At 41.3% G+C, this 20,770-nt stretch overlaps 1 protein-coding gene and 1 non-coding gene across 6 annotated transcripts in view; one reads left to right on the top strand and one right to left on the bottom strand.

The window, feature by feature from the left end:
* Window positions 1-20,770, bottom strand: part of ARFIP1 (ADP ribosylation factor interacting protein 1) — an 86,666-nt gene that overhangs the window by 12,217 nt on the left and 53,679 nt on the right. For all 5 annotated transcript variants that reach the window (XM_045017856.1, XM_045017854.1, XM_045017858.1 and 2 more), the window contains 3 exons: window positions 11,312-11,533; window positions 8,480-8,637; window positions 3,137-3,311 (listed from right to left, as the gene is read on the bottom strand). In XM_045017856.1, coding sequence (XP_044873791.1) covers window positions 3,137-3,311; window positions 8,480-8,637; window positions 11,312-11,533 — 555 coding nt within the window. The remainder of the gene's footprint in view (window positions 1-3,136; window positions 3,312-8,479; window positions 8,638-11,311; window positions 11,534-20,770) is intronic.
* Window positions 10,538-10,654, top strand: LOC123372104. The gene has a single exon (XR_006580102.1). It is a non-coding gene; the product is annotated as a U5 spliceosomal RNA (small nuclear RNA).

Genomic DNA, 20,770 nt, shown 5'->3' with positions numbered 1-20,770 from the left:
CGCCAACTTAACGGTCTTAAGTAGGGACACACACAATCGACTGTATAAAATCGATTTCTAAAAAAATGACTTCTATAAATTCAACCCAATTTCGTAGTGTAAACATACCCTAAGTTGAAGGGTTGGCATGTAGAACAATTGTTACAGTTCCTCAGTCTAATCCTCATCTAACATTGATTAAATACATACATCTTGGCACCATAATTATTAATTCTTAATTAGGAGAAAGATTAGTTTTGAAATGGTCTCTTTACTGCCCTTTGTGGAAGTAGAGAAAGAACTGACAGGGATTTGAAGGGGATTTCATATTCAAACAGTCCTCTTGTGTGAGCAAGAGTCAGGCTAGCTGTAACCTTAATAACACGAGATTTGTGTGAGGCGAGTGGGAAAGAACTGTATGAGAAGTTGTGACCCTGTGTTAGATAAGTATGGAATGTAGACTATAGTCTAAATTGCTGAGGAAAATAAGCTATCAGGAGGACTTATGTATAAACAAAATGTAACTGTCGCCCATTATTGTATGTAACAAAAGGTATAAATGCTTGCTGTAATTGTTTACCTAGTGAGAGACCTGTTCTTCTCTCTCCCCCCTCCACGCAATTACTAGAGAAAATGAAGTATCTAACTTGCTGCACCCAACCTGAGTGTGAGAACTCTGTTTTTCTCCGACACCTTACTCACTGCCTTTAAGGCCTGGTCTACACTACACGTTTATACCGAATTTAGCAGTGTTAAACCGATTTAACCCTGCACCCATCCACACAACGAAGCCCTTTATATTGATATAAAGGGCTCTTAAAACTGATTTCTGTACTCCTCCCCGACGAGGGGAGTAGCGCTGAAATCGGTATTGCCATGTCGGATTAGGGTTAGTGTGGCCGCAATTCGACGGTATTGGCCTCCGGGCAGTATCCCACAGTGCACCATTGTGACCACTCTGGAAAGCAATCTGAACTCGGATGCCCTGGCCAGGTAGACAGGAAAAGCCCCGCGAACTTTTGAATTTCATTTCCTGTTTGCCCAGCGTGGAGCGCTGATCAGCACGGGTGGCCATGGACTCCCAAATCCAAAAAGAGCTCCAGCATGGACCGTATGGGAGATACTGGATCTGATCACTGTATGGGGAGACAAATCTGTTCTATCAGAGCTCCGTTCCAGAAGACGAAATGCCAAAGCATTTGAAAAAAATTTCCAGGCTATGATAGACACATAGGGACTCAACACAGTGCTGTGTGACAAGCGTAATGGAAAGCCAAAGAATCAAATGGACGCTCATGGAGGAAGTGGGGACTGAGGATTCAAGCTATCCCACAGTTCCTGTAGTCTCCGAAAAGCATTTGCATTCTTGGCTGAGCTCCCAATGCCTGAAGGGTCAAAAACATTGTCGCCAGTGGTTCAGGGAATATGTCGTCAATTTACCACACCCCCCCCTCCTCAAAGAAAAGGGAAAAAAATTGTTTCTCGCCTCTTTTCAATGTCACCGTATGTCTACTGGATGCTGCTGGTAGACAGGGTGCTGCAGTGCTAAACAGCAGCATCCTCTCCCCTCCCCTCCCCTCCCCGGTGGAAGATGGTATGGTACAATATGACTGATAGCCATCCTCGTCATCATCCTGTGAGTGCTCCTGGCTGGCCTCGGTGAGGTCGGCCGGGGGCGCCTGGGCAAAAATGGGAATGACTCCCAGTCATTAAGGCGTAGCAGATGGTGCAATAGGACTGGTAACCGTCCTCATCATAGCAGCTGGAGGCTGAGCTCCTCTCCCCCCTACCCTTTAATGAGTAATGGAGATGTCCTGCCTGGAATATCATAGCAGCTGGAGGCTGCCTCCCCCTCATTTTATCTCACTAAAAAGTCAGTGTTTCTTATTCCTGCATTCTTTATTACTTCATCACACAAATGGGGGGATAACTGCCACAGTAGCCCAGGAGGGGTGTGGGAGGAGGGAAGCAATGGGTGGGGTTGTTGCAGGGGCACCCACTAGAATGGCATGCAGCTCATCATTTCTGCGCGATATCTGGGGCTCTGACCCGGAGCGGCTATGCCCTCTGGTTCTCCAGTAGACTTGCCCCATATTCTAGGCAGGACTGACCATTTTTAGACAAAACATAAAGAAGGGAATGACCTAGGAAGTCATTCCCATTTTTGTCCATGTGCCCCCGGCCGACCTCAGCGAGGCCAGCCAGGAGCACCCATGACAGCAGCAGAAGGTACAATATGACTGGTAACCGTCATCTGGTAACCGTCTCTGCTACCTTGCAAAGGCAAATGAATGCTGCTGTGTAGCACTGCAGTACTGCGTCTGTCAGCAGCATCCAGTACACATACGGTGACAGTGGAAAAAAGGCTAAACGGGCTCCATGGTTACCATGCTATGGCATCTGCCAGGGCAATCCAGAGAAAAAGGGGCGCAAAATGATTGTCTGTCGTTGCTTTCACGGAGGAAGGCGTGAGTGACTACATTTACCCAGAATCACCCGCGACACTGTTTTTGCTCCATCATGCATTGTGATCTCAACCCAGAATTCCAATGGGCGGGGGAGACTGCGGGAACTATGGGATAGCTACCCACAGTGCAACGCTCCGGAAATCGACGCTAGCCTCGGTACATGGACGCACACCACCGAATTAATGTGCTTAGTGTGGCCACATGCACTCGACTTTATACAATCTGTTTTAAAAACCGGTTTCTGTAAAATCGGAATAATCCCGTAGTGTAGACATACCCTTACACATATCCCTCCCGCAGGCATTACCAAACATTGTAATAATGCTCTGCATTTTGAGCCCACAATCTAATCATAGATCAATTAGTAAATCACTGTATTGATCACTATTACATAAGTGTGAAAAAGTGCAGTAGAAATACTTTAATATATTCAAGTAATCTTTATTATATGCTTTTACCTCAATAATTTAGAGTGAGGGACTTGAGGTCTCTAACTCCATGAAGGCATGTTCCAATAGTACAATAAGAATCCAGAAACCAATCTAGTTTACTTCTCTTTCTTGTTTTACATTTTGAAGCCAACTCTATTTCAAGAAAATGTGCTGCTATATCAGATATTGATCTCAGGAGACACACTCTAGCAGAAAGCAACTCCACTACAAAGTGTAGGAGGTGATGTTGTAGCTTACCTTGTTTTCCTCCAAAAATTTCAATTTGATAGATACATCATTGCGCATTTTGTCATATTTCTCTTTATGCACTTGGAATAGCTGCTGTGACTGTTCAATCTTTGGCAGCGTGTTTGCATCACGGGGACCAAGATTAAGTTCTTCTAGATCTGTGCGATAGGCATCATATTCAATTCTAGGAGGGGAAAAAAAAAAGTTAAAATGAGCCACAATGTCTCAAAACTTGCACACCAAAACCAGGAGATTAGAAAGAAAGCTGGACCAAATATACAACTGCATGTAATGCTCATGAAAGGTACTAGAATGACAATGCTTTGTTTATACACATGCTTTGATGCAACATAAGTCGTACTGATGAGGGAACATGCCGACAACTCAACCACGTTATAAGAATATGTCTTCACTGCAGAGTTAATTCAGGTGATCAGCACCTGCACCTGTGCATTCAAGTTAGCCTAGAACAGGTATGAGCAGCCACATCGTAAAGCCACAACCCAGTGTCCTCATTGATGCCACACTCATCCATAAGTGTTGATGGGGTTTCAGGGGCATATCCTATGGTTCTTTGTACTATAGTAAGCTGAACTGCTGTATGAAAAGGGAATCAGAAAAAAGTTTGTCCTTTTGGGCACAAAGGGATAATTGTGGGAAGGCACTGGAGTGATTTAGTCTGCATCCTCGTTGCAAAAAGGGCAGGTTACCAACTCAAGTGAAAACAGCATCTGGGTTTTAGCCTACAGCCCCAGACAAGCCAGCTAGCCTATGTGAAAGCACCAAATTCTGGGAAAGGGTTGTGTGTCTGGATGGGAGGGAGGTTACAGGCAACACCTTTGTAAAAGCCTGCATTACAATCTGCAGTGAAGACATACACAGAAGGACTACTAGACATGAAAGGGTAATTCAATCCGTCTGTTCATAAAATTTTTGATCTCTCTCTGCAACTTCAAATTAGTGCCAATGTAGATTCTTTTGAGAGGAGGGTTCCAGGGAATGGACTGAAATAATCAGTTCATTTTACCCTTACCCACAACCAGCACAAGATGGATTTTAAGTTGTACTTATAGATAAGAGGCTGTGTCCTGATACCAATCCCATGAGCCATCCAGCCCTCAAATACGATTTATTCTAACACTCAGCTAGAAAGAGTGCCTTTAATATACTAAACCATTCTTTATAAACCTGATCTAAGAGAAACCTAAACTCTCAAATTACAAAACACCTTTGACATGTCTTCCTAGATTAGATCATACCAATTATAAGATAAATCAATTACAAGTCTGCCATGTGTTTTATGCAAATTAATGTAATCAGAGTAGCCAGCAAGCCTATCCTTGTTTTCATGATCCTAAAATATTTGTCCAAGTTATTTCCACATTTTTGTAGTAAAAGGCAGTAGGAAAGAGTACTCCCAATAAGCAATGCACTTTTCAGCCATCAGTCTCAAAAGGTAAGACTCATTCCCAGTTGAGAGCTGGAGAAACTGAGGTACATTAAAGTTAAATGAATCATTCCCAGTTTCACAGCATGATAATGCCAGATCTGAAAACTGAACTCTGGTCTCCCAATTCCCATTGTCACATTCACCAGCCTACTGAACTCCCTGGACTCCAATTAGCAAGGTGTGCATGATGTTTTATTTTAGTAAGAAACGCTTTTCTACAGTTGGATGGCGCTGAAGAATGGAGTAGACTTGAAGGACTTATTTAGACAGGGAAGACATTGTGAAATAAGCCAGGGTGTGAATTTACAGTGTATTAGCTATTCCACAATAACTCGCTGTGTGGAGTATCAGAGGGGTAGCCATGTTAGTCTGGATCTGTAAAAGCAGCAAAGACTCCTGTGGTACCTTATAGACTAACAGATGTATTGAAGCATGAGCTTTCATGGGTGAATACCCACTTCGTCGCTGTGTGGACACACACTTATTCCACACTAAGAGTGACTTTGTGTGGTTTAGTTTAAACCACTCTGAAACCAAGAGTCACCTACTTCCATTTTGCTTGAGAAAACGGAATTAAGTACTATCAAGTACTGTGAACTGGAACCAGGAAGAATTTTGCCACCAACAAACCTGGCTTTTCAGTTTGGTGGTGGCAAAATTGCCCCAAGAGGAAAGTTTATATTTTCACAGTGAAAAAAGATGATATGGTGCCTATTCCAAAGAGCTTACAACTTAGTTTCAGACATGAAACAACAAAGCAAGTAATAAAACAGGTCTGCTGGGAGGAAATAAGATTGGATAGTTATTAAAATGCCAATGCACAACAAGGAGAAGCCTAGAGATAAATCTGACTCATCTTTGAAGGTGTCATGTTAAAAGGGAACTTGTTCTCATTTAAATCCTTCAAGGTATAATGGACCAGCTTGGAGATGTTTGTAGGAAGAATGGACGTGGAGGTGGTATCACTGGCAGAGTGGATAGGGCAGGAAACAGTGAGATAAGAAAGCCCAGATAAGTAGGGTGGGGCAGAGTTATGCAGAGGCTTCAAGGCAACAAGAAGTTTTAAAACTTATTGCATAGAAACAAGTACCAGTGGAGGGATTTCAAGAGGAAAGGATGATTTTGTCAGAATGATTGGTGAGTAAAATCATTTTAGTAGCTGTTCTTATGCATTTTGTATGGATGAAAGGGACTAATGTATGTTGTGGACACCAGAGAGGAGATGTACGCCTCTGATGGCACTCCAACTGCAGAAGGTTTATTTTTGGGCGGTGGGAGAGAAAAAAAATCAGTCAAAGAAAATAGTCAAAATTTTTTAATGAGTAACAAGAAGTCTCTAATTTGGATTGTGGATCCTCTCTTCGCATCCCTTCACTGGTTCTCTCTTCTCTATCATACAGTATTAAGCACAAGCTGCTTGTCTTTACTTTCAACGCCCTTCATGACCTATTACTTATCTCATTCAGTACTGAAAGGTCAATCCTGCCTCTGATCAGGCCATTCCCATTGCCCACTTGTTACATTTTCAAATAAGCATGTTTGTGTTTTCTTCCATGCTTCCCTTACACTTGGGAGAAGCTCCCCATAAACATCTGCAAAGCTATCCTCCTTCAAACTCTCCTTTACCACAAGGCCTATTTAAAAAAAAAAAAAAGTAAAAGCTAGGATGCTGCTATGCAGAAACCACTGTCTATCATGCTGACGGATACTGTCTTATTGTTTCCTTGTACTCCCCATCTTTGTGTGTATCCATCTGTTGTCTCGACTTATACTTGGATTGTAAGGTCCTTAGGGCAGGGATAGTCTTTTTGTTGTGTGTTTGTACAGCACCTAGTACAATGGGGTCCTAGTCCGTAACAGGGGCTCTTAGGCTCTATAGATAATAAAAGCAGATGTCTTTAGAGGAATCTTTCTGGAGAGCTGTGAATTTTTTTGCACCACTCTCCATGGTGAATGACTAGCACTGCTCACAATGGAGCAATGAAAGAGGATGGGGGAGGCAGAGGAGAACATGGTAGAACAGAGTCCAAGAGATTTAATAAAACTAAGTAGCAGGAATCATTTCTTCACCCTTGTCTGCACATGAATGCATATAGCACTTGATGAGATCACTGATTTATAATTTGGCATGACTACCTGACTAACTAAAAATAAGATGAAGATATAAAACTTCTACAATTCAAGTTTTGCAATAGGAAGAGCTATTGATTCATATTAAGATTGTCTGGAAAAAAAATCACAACACATTATTTTATTCTCCTGCTAGAAAGAATGTTTGGCATATGTAATTAAAAACTTCACACAAGTGGACTCAAAATTGTTTTCCCCATATGAATGTATATATAGTATTCGGGACTTACTCCTTCTCCCATTGAAATCAATGGCAAAATTCCGACAGAAGGAAGCTCAGGCCCCCAAGAAAGGTTAAACTCTAGTACAGTGTTACTCAGACTAAGGCTTACGAGCCACAATTGGCTCTTTAATGTGTTTCCTGTGGCTCTCTGCAGCACGATATTAAAACACTGATTTAATTAACAACCAGTCAGGATGGTTTTAGTATGTTACTAACCAACTGTAGTTGATAAAAATAATACTTGGTCAGACATACATATATGTATATACTCTTTTGGGTAATGTTGGGTCCAGAATCACTGAGGTCTCAGCATCACTGCTCTAGTATATGAACACTAACCACTGAACATTAGTACACTAATGCTAGTCTTTTGTGAACTGCACTACATCATCCCATGCATGGAGAGCACAAGAAAATAACTGGTATAATCTTCTGAAGTCATTTATTTAGCATTCCATTCAAAGTAAACTGTTAACAGATTAAAGACAGGGGACCAAATGGTTTAGGTATTCAGTCGAGAGGTTAGAAGCTTGTCACGTCCAGATTATCAGTTTGAATCCAGCCCAATTCAGACGAGAGCTAAAGTTACTACCTGATCTGTTTGACAGATCTTACATGAAATTAATTTAGCTTGTACATGACACCATATTAACTAGGCACTGAATTACTGGTCTCAGTCCAGTTCATAGCAGATAGGTATCCATACTATAAAGCCCCATCAGTTCAGCTGGCACCTAGTCAGCAGACTCCAAAGATTGGTCAGTGACTGAATGGACCACTATTCAAGGTTAATATATACTAACAGGAAGCAGACTGAGAAATCTGGCTTTGTTGCCACCAACTATACCTTTACTGTGGGTAAGTGTCTCCAAGTTGGATAATCAGTTATCTAAAGAATGCACTAAAGGGAACTGGAAGAACATTTTATTTCTCATTCAGAAACATTACTTCATATACGACTATATGTAACCTCCCAGAATTTCCACTATTATTCTACCGGGGCGGGGAGGGGGAAAAAACCAAAATCTTTACCCTATAGGAAACATTAAGGCCATGTCTATACTACCCCTTATGTCAGCAAAACTTATGTTGCTCACGGATGTGAAAAAACACCCCCCCCATGTGACATAAGTTTTGCCCACATAAGTGCTTGTGTGATGCTCTCTCACTGACATAACCACCACCTAAACAAGTGGCGGTAGCTATGTCAATGGGAGAGCTCTTTCCTGTTGGCATAGCACGGCTACATGAGCAATCTTACAATGGCACAGCTGTGTCAGTACAGCTGTGTCGCTGTAGGCTTCTAGTATAGACCTGGCCTAAATAGAGTCATTTCTGAAAGATCTGAGTTTAACAGAAAATGTTCTGCAAGTTTAAATTTCAAACATCATTTTGAAGTATTATATAAGTGTAAAGAGAGAATGTACTCAGGATTTAAAATATGAAAGTTGTGTTATATTTACAAACTTTTCAACACTGTTTACCAGTCCAAACACAGGGAGTAAACCTGAAGACTATGTTAAATGAAAATAACTGACAAAATATCTACCTGGCACTTTCATACTGTTTCACAGTCATTAAAGTATCTTCAATTGTTTTATTCACCAGTGTGTTCACACTGGCAATAAAAAAGTTAATAGCACCAAGAAGGGTCTCTCCATTTTTAGCTAGAAGTTTCTGAGTATCTGCATTGTATCCAAATTCCTCCTACAACAAAGAACAAAAAAAAAAAATAATATTGTGGTTTATAATTAAATCATGTCATTTACCCAAATACTCATTAACACTGGGGAAAAAAAACACATATACTTACTAGGAAAACACAGATATGATAGACCATGTTGTATGCAATTTCATCACTGCTGTTTGAATGTGTGTATATTTAAATAGACATAGTGATTACAATAGTCTAGGCAACAAATTAAGCTCAGAGAGAGAGTCATAGCCACAACTATCCCTTTGTTTTAGACCTTTACAAGCAACTGTTCAAGTTTCTCCCATGAAACCCCATTGACTTCAGTAGAATCTGTCCCAACAGGATGGATAGCACCTATTCTTGATACCAATTCTATTGTGAAGACAGTTACAGATCTTGGCTAAACACAAAAAAATTACCCTTATTACCACTTCAAAGAACACTGCCAAAAATCTTCAGATCATTTTGTAACCATTTAGGATTAGTCTAAATTCAGTGTCTCACTTAAAGACAACTAACGCCATGAATTATACAGCAAAATTGGAGTAGTTAACTAAATTCAGAGAGGGTAAATGGTATTAATTAATGAACAAGGGTGGTTGTTATATCCTGGAACACCATGATCTGATATTTATTTTAATATGTTATAAGTGACTGAGACAGCAGAATGTACTATCATAATGGATGGTGAAAAAAAGGAATAATACAGATTAGCTACAGATGTTAAGGAGGCATGATTAAGATGGAAGTTATTGCCAAAGAGAATTGCAATCAAGTTTAGGTATGACAAAAGGCAAGGACCAATTTATCAATAGCAAAAGATGTCAATGTCAGATTGCAATGATTATTCTTTTAATGTAAGGCTCCCACACATAAGACTCATTGATGTATTTGTGTTTTCCATACAGCATTTTCATATTCTGCATAACCTGAGCTTTCATTTACCAAAGTAAATTTCTAGCTGTCATGGTTGTGAAGATGTGAACCTAGTGTAACCAACTGATGGTGTAAACACTAATGCCAAATTAGGGCTCTTAAAACGTTAACATTAACTGTTTCACATGTGATAATTTTAGTGGATGGGAGTAGGGAGTGAAACCTAGAGGAAAGAAGATGCAGAGGAAACAATACAAAAAGAAACAGCCAAGACGGAGAGAAACAGACAAAGATGGGGAAGAAAAGGAACCTAAAAAACGGGTCATATTATTTTGTTTAGCGTATAATAAAAGTACTGAAAATAAAAGTTTAGTTATTACATAAGGGCCATATTTTACCCATGTTCTTTGTGCATACGTCCTATAAACATTAATGGGAAATCCTCTCTGGATTGAGGAGAGTCATATTTACATCTTGACACAGATTATAATTAAAAATGGAATCCAGCTCTCTCAACATAACCAGCATGACACCCCTGTTCAAAATAAATAGGCCTTGAAACCAGGGAATAAATACAGGAGAAATCCTTGAATCTGAAGGATAAACACAGTAGAGAGCTCAAGATTAAAGCTATCACCCACTGATTTTATAAAAAGGTAAGAGCTCAGTTTATTAGAGCAATGTCATGTCAAAATCTTGATTTTTCACCGAGTAGCAACTAACTGCTTTGCAGCTCAAATGTGGATGTCCGATTATCTACTGTGAATGTTAACATTCCAGCTTTTTAAACTTGTTTTGCTCAAGTCTTAAAAAGTGTTATCCAAACACCTAGCTCTAGTGATAAAAAAAGCCCCAGATTCATCAGGCATCACTACAGTGAAGTTCAATTAAAACTAGGGTAAGTTAGAGTACTTTGTTACATTTGTGGAAACCTTTATTTATTAACAGAATCCTCTTCAACTATCTACAGAACAAGAAATGAGTGGCAGGAGGGTACTGCTATAGATATGAGAAGTAAGATTGCTTCCCTCCCCCATCCTCTGGTTTCTCTTCAGATCGTATGGATCTTTTGCCTTTTACTAAAAAGATTTCTGTGAAAAGGAATATATATGAGTTTCTACCCAGATCCGTTCATCTTTTTTGTATACGATACCTGGTTCCGCTTCTTACAAGATGTAGAATTTACAGTCAGTTACAGCAATATTGCCTGAATAGTATATAACTCTGAACTGAAGAATTATCCCAACACTAAATGTAAGATTTCTAAGTGATCACCTCTAACTTTCTTGCTTGGAGAGTCTAAATGCTGTAAAAGGAACTGGTTCTCATTATACTATACAGGTTGCAAGGCTCTGATCAAAATGGTGCTCCATGAAACAACTGAACTCAACATTTTAATCTGCTAAACAAAAAGTGATTAATCCACATTGTTACCTCACCTCTTTTGCATGAACCCCACTCTATTCCCAAACATAGGCACCACAGGCTTGTTGTATTTTACAGGAAATGATGATCTAGAACAATTCTATTGACATTTCATTAGTGACAAATGAGGAGCAAAATTGTTCACTATACAGAGTAAACTTGTATGTTAGTAGTCTTTTAGTTTAAATTCCAATTAAAGCCAGGCATTAAAAACTACTGGATGACCTTACTGTAATTTCAATGGATTTCCTTCAGAGTCTCAAATGTTATTACATAGCAGCTATCTTCCTAAATATTGAAGATTATCTACTGTACAACATGCATAAGCCAGTGACGTTCATCCTCAAATTTGTATTTTATTTTCTAATACTATTAAAGTCTTACATGGAGTTCCAATGATTTCAAACTCAGGTCTGCAAATGCATCTCCAAGTTGCCTTTGGGTATTCACCATCTGGTACAATTGTGTGGACAAAGTCTGTGCCAATCTTAAGATATTTTCATACTTTTTTTTGTTATCTCTTAGTATGTCTATTTGGGCTTCCAGTTCCAGGTCTACTGTTCTTGAGCCACGGCCCAACTTTTCAGAGATGATCTGACGAGTACACTGCAAATTCATAACAAATAGTTGAAAATTATTATAAAAGCAAAACAAAATTCTATATTCAAGACAGTACAGCACACACCATTTCTTGGCTTCAAGGAGTACATAATTATAAGCAATTCTTTCACAATCACCCCTCCCAATTTAAGTTTGCACAACAAACTGAAGAAAAATGTCAAACTCTTTAGAAGTTTTTCAAGACTCAGCAAGAACATTTGTTGGACAAGTCTCAACTCCTACTAATAAAAATATTTACATTAACAAATCAAGAGCAGAACTAATTACAATTCTCAAATGAGAGATTTCAGATCTCATTAAGTAAAAGCAATGATTATTTAGTTCAATATATTCAAGTCAGTTTATTAAACACAGCATAAACCAGAACGTTACTGATTCTAAATAACTGTCCTAATATTCATTCCATCTTCATCTACCCAACCATCCAATCCTAGAGGCATTAACCACTTAATTCCAAAGTTAGGCCTAATGGATATAGAGCATCTTCAAATGTAAGTTCCTATATTTCAACGTTTAGAATCTTACTATTTCAGGAAACAATTGCTTCTTCCCATACTGTGGAGGCATTTTTAAGAAACTGAAAACTTTTGCTGAGGAATTTATAGGAAGATAGTCTTAAGACTGAATTTGTGCTTGTCTGATTATAAAAAAGCATGTTGATTATCTTAAACCTTAGGATTTAAAAAGTAAAGTTTACTATACCCTGCCACAGGAGAAAACTCCTAAATTGACTTGCAATTCATTGGTATAGTGAGCAGCAAATTCAGCACTTCGAAAGATAAGATACTTAGGGTATGTCTACACTACAGGATTACTCCGACTTTACAGAATTCGATTTTTGGAAACAGATTGTATATAGTTGAGTGCATGCGGCCACACTAAGCACATTAATTTGGCGGCGTGCGTCCACAGTACCGAGGCTAGCATTGATTTCCGGAGTGTTGTACTGTGGGTAGCTATCCAATAGTTATCCCATTGTTCCCGCAGTCTCCCCCACCCACTGGAATTCTGGGTTGAGATCCCAATGCCTGATGGGGCAAAAAACATTGTCGCGGGTGGTTCTGGATACGTCGTCAGTCCCCCCCTCTCTCCCTGAAAGCAACGGCAGACAACCGTTTTGCGCCTTTTTTCCTGGGTTACCTGTGCAGACGCCATACCACGGCAAGCATGGAGCCTGCTCAGCTCAACGCAGCAGTCATGAACATTGTAAACACCTCACGCATTATCGTGCAGTTTATGCTGAACCAGAACCTGCAAAAACAGGCGAAGAGGAGGCGGCAGCGTGGCAACAAGAGTGATGAGGACATGGACACAGAATTCTCTCAAACCGCTGGCCCCGGCGCTTTTGGAGATCATGGTGCTTATGGGGCAGGTTCATGCCATGGAACGCCGATTCTGGGCCCAGGAAACAAGCACAGATTGGTGGGACTGCATAGTGTTGCAGGTGTGGGATGATTCCCAGTGGCTGAGAAACTTTTGTATGCGTAGGGCCACTTTCATGGAACTTTGTGACTTGCTTTCCCCTACTCTGAAGCACCAGAATACCAAGATGAAAGCAGCCCTCACAGTTGAGAAGTGAGTGGCGATAGCCCTGTGGAAGCTTGCAATGCCAGACAGCTACCGGTCAGCCAGGCATCAATTTGGAGTGGGCAAATCTACTGTGGGGGCTGCTGTGATGCAAGTAGCCAAAGCAATCACTGAGCTGCTGCTACCAAAGGTAGTGACTCTGGGAAATGTGCAGGTCATAGTGGATGGCTTTGCTGCAATGGGATTCCCTAACTGTGGTGGGGCGATAGACGGAATCCATATCCCTATCTTGGCACCGAAGCACCAGGGCAGCCAGTACATAAACCACAAGGGGTACTTTTCAATGGTGCTGCAAGCACTGGTGGATCACAAGGGACGTTTCACCAACATCAACGTGGGATGGCCAGGAAGGGTTCATGACGGTCGCGTCTTCAGGAACACTAATCTGTTTAAACGGCTGCAGCAAGGGATTTACTTCCCAGACCAGAAAATAACCGTTGGGGATGTTGAAATGCCTATAGTTATCCTTGGGGACCCAGCCTACCCCTTAATGCCATGGCTCATGAAGCCATACACAGGCACCCTGGACAGTAGTCAGGAGCTGTTCAACTATAGGCTGAGCAAGTGCAGAATGGTGGTAGAATGTGCATTTGGACGTTTAAAGGGACGCTGGAGCACTTTACTGACTCGCTCAGAACTCAGCCAAACTAATATTCCCATTGTTATTGCTGCTTGCTGTGTGCTCCACAATCTCTGTGAGTAAGGGGGAGACATTTATGGCGGGGTGGGAGGTCGAGGTAAATCGCCTGGCCACTGATTATGTGCAGCCAGACACCAGGGAGATTAGAAGAGCACACCAGGAAGTGCTGCACATCAGAGAAGCTTTGAAAACCAGTTTCATGACTGGCCAGGCTACGGTGCGAGAGCTCTGTTTGTTTCTCCTTGACGAAAACCTGCCCCCTTGATTGACTCACTCTCTGTAACCCACTCACCATCCCCCCTTCGATCACAGCTTGCTTGCAAAGGAAATAAAGTCACTATCGTTTAAAAACCATGTATTCTTTATTAATTGATTATAAAAATAGGGAGAGAACTGACAAGGTAGCCCGGGTGGGGTGTGGGAGGAGGAAAGGAAGGAAAAGGCCACTTCAAAACTTGTTGAATGACAGCCTTTTTGCTTGGGCTGTCCACTGGGGTGGAGTGGCAGGGTGCACAGAGCCTCCCCCCCCCCTACGTTCTTGGGCATCTGGATGAGGAGGCTATGGAATATGGGGATGGGGGAGGGTGGTTATACAGGGGCTGCAGCAGCACTTTGTGATCCTGCTGCCGTTCCTGAAGCTCCACCAGATGCCGGAGCACGTCCATTTGATCCCGCAGTAGCTGCAGCGTTACATCCTGCCTCCTCTGATCTTCCTGCCGCCACCTCTCATTTCAAGCGTGCCTCCTGTCCTCATGTTCATGCCTCCTGTCCTCACGTCCGTTAGCCACTTTCCTGTACTGTGATACTGTGTCCTTCCACTCATTCAAATGAGCTCTTTCACTGCGGGTCGACTGCATGATCTCAGAGAACATTTCATCTCACGTGCGTTTTTTTCGCAGCTTTATCTGAGATAGCCTTCGGGACAGAGGAGGGAGGCTTGAAAAATTTGCAGCTGCGGGAGGGGAAAAAAAGGGAGAGAAGTATTTAAAAAGATACATTTTACAGAACAATAAGTGTACTCATTCACTGTGAACAACACTATTCACAGTACATAGCACATGCGATTTTGGTACAAGGTCACATTCTGCATCTTGCTATTGAGTGCCTGTGGCTTTGGTGTTAGAGATCACAGACGCAGGGCCGGGCAACAGAATTCAGCTTGCATGCGGGCATGGTAAGCCATTGTCTTTCAGCTTCTGCAACCTTTATAAAAGCAGTGCCCTCCTTTCCCATACCAAGAAAAGCCCATTGAGTGCTGTGGTTTTCATGTTAACATGCAGCAGCAGAAACCAAACTAACCCCCTCCCATCCAATTCTCTGGGATGATCACTTTACCTCTCCCCCCACCACGTGGCTGGTATCAGGAAAGATCCCTGCTAGCCAAATGCGAACAACTCAGCGCCAATGCCTCCACCGCCCCCCACCGCTTGGCTAACTGCAGGGAAGGATTTCTTTTCAGCCACAGGCAAACAGCCCCGTAGGAATGGCTACCTCTGTCCCCTTAATAAAATTCCCCTATTTCAACCAGGTGACCATGAATGATATCACTCTCCTGAGGATAACACAGAAAGATAAAGAACGGATGTTGCTTGAATGCCAGCAAACACCAGGACCATATGCTGCCATGCTTTGTCATGCAATGATACCAGATTACTTGCTACTAGCATGGCGTGGTAAAGTGTCCTACCATGGAGGACAGAATAAGGCTGCCCTGCCCAGAAGCCTTCTGTAAAGGCTTTGGGAGTACATCCAGGAGAGCTTCATGGAGATGTCCCTGAAGGATTTCCACTCCATCACCAGACACGTTTACAGACTTTTCCAGTAGCTGTACTGGCCATGAATGCATCCCAAGTCCTCAGGGCAAATTAATAATTAAAAAACTTTTGCTTTTAAACCATGTTTTATATTTACAAAGGTACACTCACCAGAGGTCCCTTCTATGGCTTCATGGTCCGGGATACCGCCTTGGGAGGGTTGGGAGGTTACTTTGGTCAGGCTGAGAAAAAGATCCTGGCTGTTGGAGACAACGGTGTGCTGTGTGCTCTCCGCAAGCGCGTCGTCGTCCTCCTCCTCCTCCTCATCTTTCCCATCTACAAAATCCTCAGGCATGGCTGAGAGTACCGCCTCCTCAGAATCCATGGTCAGAGATGGGGTAGTGGTGGCGACGCTCCATAGAATTGCATGCAGCTCAGCGTAGAAGCGGCATGTCTGCGGCTTTGCACCGGACCGTCCGTTTGCTTCTTTGGTTTTCTGGTACGCTTGTCTGAGCTCCTTAACTTTCATGCAGCAGTGTAGTGAGTCCCTATTGTGGCCTCTCGCCATCATGCCCTTGGAGACTTTTTCAAATGTTTTGGCATGCCGTCTTTTGGAACATAGTTCTGGTAGCACAGAATCCTCTCCCCATACAGCGATGAGATCCAGTATCTCCCATACGATCCCTGCTGGAGCTCTTTTTCGATTCTTGGACTGCAGGGTCACCTGTGCTGATGAGCTCACCACGCTAGCCAAACAGAAAATGAAATTCAAAAGTTCCCGGGGCTTTTCCTGTCTACCTGGCCAGTGCATCTGAGTTCAGATTGCTGTCCAGAGCGGTCACAATGGTGGATTGCGGGATACAGGGGCGGCTCCAGGCACCAGCACGCCAAGCGCGTGCCTGGGGTGACAAGCTACGGGGGGCACTCTGCTGGTCGCTGCGAGGGTGGCAGGCAGGTTGCCTTTGGCGGCATGCCTGCGGAGGGTCTGCTGGTCCCGCGGCTTCGGCGGACCTCCCACAGGCAAGTCGCTGTATTCGTGGGACCGGGGACCTCCCACAGGCAAGCCGCCGAAGACAGCCTGCCTGCCATGCTTGGGGCAGCAAAATGCCTAGCACCTCCCCTGGCGGGATAGCTCCCGGAGGCCAATACCATCAAATTGCATCCACACTAACCCTAATTCGAACTGGCAATGTCGATTTCTGCGCTACTCCCCTTGTCGAGGAGTACAGAAATCGATTTCAAGAGCCCTTTATGTCGCAGTAAATGGCTTTGTTGTGTGGACGGCTGCAGGGTTAATTTGATTTAGCGCTGCTAAATTTGACCTAAACTCGTAGTGTAGACCAGGCCTTAGGTGTAAACCAATGGTTTACTGCTGTGCTAAGCTATTTTTAGCAAGCTTTAAAGAGGAAGGGAATCTGTGGCCCAAAAGAGAAGCGGAAAACGGTCGAGATGGAATGGAGTTGCGCAAGTGGAAGAATGACCTTGCGTGAAGAGAGTCCTGATGGAATTGAGATGATCAAGGTCACAACTACAGTGTTGGGAGGGTGGGACCTGATTACAACAGTTTAGTCTTACAGTGTAAATGAATCCAAACCCTGTTTCCAAAACATGTTACAGTATTGGACTTTGCAGGGCTACAGCAGGATTTGGAAAAATGGTTTGATCTATTCTACACTTCAAGATCAGTGTTTTAACAGTGCCCCCCAACCTCACAGACTCTCTCTCAAAGACAGATACACTCAGGAGTTCCCTTTCCTGTAGATTTTGGAATACCTTTGTTGTGCCAATAAAAGATTTTTAAATTGAATTGACAATGTAGATGACACCCAAGAATGGAAAACTAGATAGTGGGAGAGCTGGCAAGTACAAAAGACAAGACCAATGGGGTAAAGGTGGAGTCAGTCCACAGAATGTTATTGTAAAAATGACTAACTGGGCACATGACTTTCAGTTGGAATCAGAGCTGGCAAGAGAAGGGAAGGCAATACAGTACCATTTCTGAGCGAGCACAAGAGAAACAGTGCACATTGAGGAGTATGGAGTTACTACAAAAAGTCCATAAAAGGAATTGCAGCAGATTAGACAGAATGCGATTAGAGTATGAGTAAGTGTTGCATTAGAAGCACAGTATGGGTAAGAATAAGTTCTGGCTATTTTCCAGAGATGTTGATAGGCAAACTTACAAAGAAGGGACATGAAAGAGGAAACCTGAGCAAGGGATAACAAAATGTTTGGGAGCAAGAAGTAAGGAAACATGTCAGACATGACAAAATGGTTTTTATTTTGAAATCAAAGAGGATCTTGAAGCATTCAGCTTCAGAAACATAGCATAGGGAAAAAAACAAACTTAAGAATCAACATTCACAAATGGGTGAGTAAAGGAATTAAAAAAAAGTGAGGATTCCATAGAAGTGGTGTTCAAAGCTTACAATAGCAATCAGCTAAACTGAGTTGCCCCCAAAGAATAAACTATACAAAGAGGAAGTTAAACAGAGAAACTATAGAGAGGGGAAATGATTATCTTCTCATTTGATTTTTTTCTTTTCAGTGGGTTAGTCCAGACATGTGGCTATTCTATCATCCCACCAGCAGATGGAGACAAGAAATCAAAATATCTGTATTAAGTGAGGTCAAGTGCCCTGTATAAAGTAGGTGGCTTTGGCTGGGCAATCTATGATGCAAGACATGGAAAAAAATTAGTGAGAAAAAACTCAAACTGAGAATAAATATTTTAATGAAGTTCCTCTACCTGTGGGTAAGACAAGCATGCATGAAAAATGCAAACAGTGCAATAAAGAAATGCAAAGCCTGGTTGCCTGAATGAAACATCATGAGAAAGCTGTTGAAGATGATGAAAGGAACATGTCTGAACATGCAGAATCTTCAGGTTGGTCAACTTTTTTATTTCATACTTCTTTCTTAAGGACTCCCTGTCTTCCTTCTGGACTATTCTTGAATTCTCATGTTTGAGCAAAAAATATAGTTGTTACTCTATGGTACTGTACTATAATTTTAGATGCACTTGTAATAAAAAATAAATAGCTGAAATATGCAGCTCTTCCTTCTACAATTTCCCCTTTAAAGTAGTACTGAGTGTCAGGGAATGCAATGAGTAATACTAAATGAGCAGTATGGTGATAATTAAATAACTGCATTGACTTGTTTTGTTTAGGAGAATCCATCCTCAACATACAAGATTCTGAAGACTATCCACCTTCAAGATCACCATCATTTTCTATGGTTTCAGAGTGATCTGTCAATGATATTGTCTCAGTCACATCATGTATGTCACAGCCACAGTATATCACCTGTATCAAAAAAAAAATCTCCATCATCTAGAAACAACTATAGATAAGTTTGTGATAAGAACCAGCAGATTTCAAAGAGGTAATTGATGAAAAAATTGCCCGGTTTGTTTATGCAACAAACTCTCCTTTCTGTATGATTGAGAACCCACACTTCATTAACATGGTTCAGTCATTAAGACCAGTCCACCCAACAGAACAGATGTCGCAGGAAAATTGCTGGATAAAGTGTATGAAAGAGAAATTGAGCAGTGTGCAAAAGATCTAGAGGGTAAAATTGTTAACTCGAATCTTGATGGGTGGAGCAATGTCCACAATGATCCTGTTGTACGTGCCTGTGTGACAACAGAAGAAGGGAATGTCTTCCATACAGAAACACAGCAGAATACTTACAAGAAGTAGCAGTAAAAGCTATAACAAACTGTGAAAAACAATTCAAATGTCTAGTACACAGCTTGGTCACAGACAATGCTGCAAATGTATCCACGATGAGAAGAAATTATTTAGAAGAGAGTACCAAGCGAACAACATACAGTTGCAGTGCTCATTTGGTGCACCTCCTAGCCAGAGACTTCAGAACACTCCAGTGCTCCAGAAATAAAGGCTAATGTTGTTGAAATTGCGAAATACTTCCATAACAATCACTTTGCAGCAGTTGCTCTGAAAAAAGTGGGAGGAACCAAGCTAACTCTCCCACAAAACATATGATGGAACTCCAAGGTGGACTGTTTTGAGCACTATATCAAGAACTGGCCTAATCTGAGGACAGTTTGTGAACAAAATCGTGAAAAAATAGATGGCACTGTCACAGCCAAAGTTCTCAACATTGGGCTTAAGAGAAATGTTGAACACGCGCTGAGTACCCTGAAGCCTATTTCTGTAGCCTGGAACAAAATGCAGGGAAATAGCTGTTTTATTGCTGACACTATTGAAATTTGGAAGGAACTGAGAGAGATCTTAAAAAGAGAAATTTGCAATGACATACTTAAATTACAAGCATTAAAAAAAAAAAACAAATGGGACAATCACTATCTCCAGCTCATTTTCTTGACAATATTCTAAATACTCAGTACCAGGGTCAAACCTTAACTGCTGAAGAAGAGGAGTTGGCTATGATATAGACATCATGCAATCATCCCTGCATATGTCAACTATAATAAAGTTCAGAGCTAAGGGTGAACCATTCAAGAAATACACATTAGCTGATGATGTCTGAAAGAAAGTCACACCAGTGAACTGGATTAAATCACTTTATCACTTCAACAGTCTCTAAATCCAAGTGCTTATCTCACTTTTAACAGCAGTAGCTTCTTCTGCTATATTCTATTCTATAAAAAGAATATTTTCTTCCTTTGGACTAATTCATTCCAAATTGATAAATCATTTGGGTCCTGAAAAAGCAGGAAAGTTTGTTTTTCTTTTCCAGATTATAAACAAACAGGAAAATGAAGGTGAAGACGACTGAGTTAGCTGCAGAAACCAATATTTTAAGTTTCTCATGTTGACCTGGATGACAGTTAATTTAAATTTTTTTTAAATATTTCATTTAGCTATTGTAATTAAAAACAATTTTAACAAAAACAAACCTGATTTTAAGAAACGTGAATGTTTAACTAAATTCAAAAATTAATATGCTTTTTTTGTTATAATATAATATGTTTGCTGTTGAAGAAAAAAATCCAGAATATATAACGTAGTTGTTTTACTTAAATAAAACAATTTAAATGTCTGTCTGGTGATGTTCTCCTCCTAATACAGCATGGCAAGAAAATCCTTCAAATATTAATGTGTAACCTGTTGAATTGGAGATACTTCACCTCCCAATGACTTCATAAATATCTGCTTCAATTACCTTTGATAAATGAAATAACCAAACAATCATTCATTTTCTGATATAGCTGTAAAACTAATCTGAAAAGTTTCCAAAATAAATCAC

Source organism: Mauremys mutica, chromosome 5 (assembly GCF_020497125.1).
Source record: "Mauremys mutica isolate MM-2020 ecotype Southern chromosome 5, ASM2049712v1, whole genome shotgun sequence".
Classification (NCBI taxonomy): domain Eukaryota; kingdom Metazoa; phylum Chordata; order Testudines; family Geoemydidae; genus Mauremys; species Mauremys mutica.
This window is presented reverse-complemented; position numbering and strand designations above follow the sequence as displayed.